General features: G+C 39.0%; 1 protein-coding gene across 3 annotated transcripts in view; it reads right to left on the minus strand.

Moving 5' to 3' along the window:
• Positions 1-676: 676 nt before the first annotated feature.
• LOC119598866 (myosin-7-like) overlaps positions 677-1,872 on the minus strand; it is a 4,549-nt gene continuing 3,353 nt past the window's right edge. Inside the window, exon 4 of one of the 3 annotated variants that reach the window (XM_037948557.1) lies at positions 677-1,526. In XM_037948557.1, coding sequence (XP_037804485.1) covers positions 787-1,526 — 740 coding nt within the window. In that variant the 3' untranslated portion in view covers positions 677-786. The remainder of the gene's footprint in view (positions 1,527-1,872) is intronic. The other 2 variants (XM_037948556.1, XM_037948558.1) reach the window with 2 other exon arrangements.

The following is a 1,872-nucleotide window of genomic DNA, read 5'->3' on the forward strand; positions in this document are numbered from 1 at the left end:
TTTATTTACTCAGAAATTCTATGTTATTTATACCCTGTCGTTATATGCACTGATATTTGCTTAATATAAGTATATTCTTAATATTCTGACTGTCCATAGACCTCCTTCTCTGCCTCAACATCCAATTCTTCACATTTCCTTATCATAGTTGTCTGTCTGTTGGACATGGCCTAGTCACGTACCTGTATCAATAAATTGCTGCACTTGGTCATTTCTCCCTATGGCCCCTCTTCCTATATATATCTTTTAATATCTTTTAATATCGCCCATGACTGTACAACCTTCTATCAGTCACGTCGGAAACCGTTTATTCATAAATATTCAGTTTACTGCAAGTATTGCCAATTGGTGGTTATCTTACCAGAGGGGGTTCAGAAACTTCTTACGACAGCTAAACCAGAATATTTATATGTAACACAAGATAATCATTTCTAATTTTTCTTATACTTATTTTATGGTAAGCTTCACTGAACCTTATTCTCACTACACATTTCACGACTATCCCTTGTAAGCTGCTCAGGTCATCACCCTACATAGGCCAGCATAACACGTAAATTTAACTAGAACAGGACTATTATTTATTTATTTTCGTTTTTATTATTTTTTTATCATTTTCATTATTTTTATTTTGTTAGCTGGACCTTTATATTGTGTATATTAAGGATATGTTATAGTCTGAAGGTTTTAGTAGTTTATTAGAAATAAAATCTTCATACAGACTAAGTTACTGTAATAATCTATTTTTTTTCCTTATATTCAAGATCTTGGAACAAGAAGTCTATGTCGCTAACAATACACCATATCTCTTTCTATGCTCTTAATATTAGATTCAATTTTCTGAATTTCCTGTCGTACTCTCGCGATAGAAGCCTGTACCGACTTCTCCGATTCCCCAGCAAGCTGCATTCCCCTGCGTAACTCTCCCTTCTGAATGTTCAGTGCGTTCAGTTTTTGCTCCAACTCTGACTTGGTCTTCGTGAGATTCTCGCTTGTTGCTCTAGTGCGGTCAATGTCCTCTTGTAGACGGCCATTTTCATCAGAGTGTTGTGTGATTAGAGTCACTTCTTCCTCTAGATTTTGGGATAAGGAATTTTTCGTAGCTGCTTTTGTATCTTTACTCTGTGTTAATTCGTTTTTAGTTCCGGTGGCCTGTGCGACCTTTTGTCTAATGGAAGAAATCTGCGTTTCGATATGATGGCTCCGTTCCTTGGCAAGGAGAAGCTCGTGCTTAAGCAGACTGATCTCGCTGTTCAGCCGCGCTTTCTCTCCTTGTGCTCTCTTGGCCTGGAGGTTCTCTGTCTTGGCCTGCACTTCCTCGTGTTTCAGTTGCAGCTCCTCCGTCTGCAGTTGGAGGAGCTGTTCTTGCAACTGTTGCTTGGTCATCTTTGCCTGGCGGATTCTCTCCTCCATCTCCCTGCGCTTTGCTTCCAGCTGGGTGTTCGCTTCTTGCTGTTCCCGAATTTGGTTCTCGCTGAGGCCGATCCTTGTCTGCAAAGCTTCGCTGATGTTTGTGCAGCTGCGGAATTCTGTTGGGAGAAAATTGTTCAGACATCTAGAAACCTGTATAGCACTAATTTGGCCTTTCAGTTTGAAGATTGAACTCACCGGCTTCTTTACTTTCTTGTATTATATCGAATTTAGCAGATCAACAAGGAGAAGCAAACAGCATTGCACAAATTGTAACCCTACATTAATACTAAGTCACATAGCAGTGCTCTGGATAATACAGTCTGTATAAAAGAACCATGATCACTGTAATCAATATAAACGATAAAAATGGTAACACAGATCTTTCAATGTCTTGGTACCTGATATTTTCATCCCCTATTGAACACCTGATATAATCAATATCAAGAACTGTCACTGTCACCC

Source organism: Penaeus monodon, chromosome 42 (genome assembly GCF_015228065.2).
Source record: "Penaeus monodon isolate SGIC_2016 chromosome 42, NSTDA_Pmon_1, whole genome shotgun sequence".
Classification (NCBI taxonomy): domain Eukaryota; kingdom Metazoa; phylum Arthropoda; class Malacostraca; order Decapoda; family Penaeidae; genus Penaeus; species Penaeus monodon.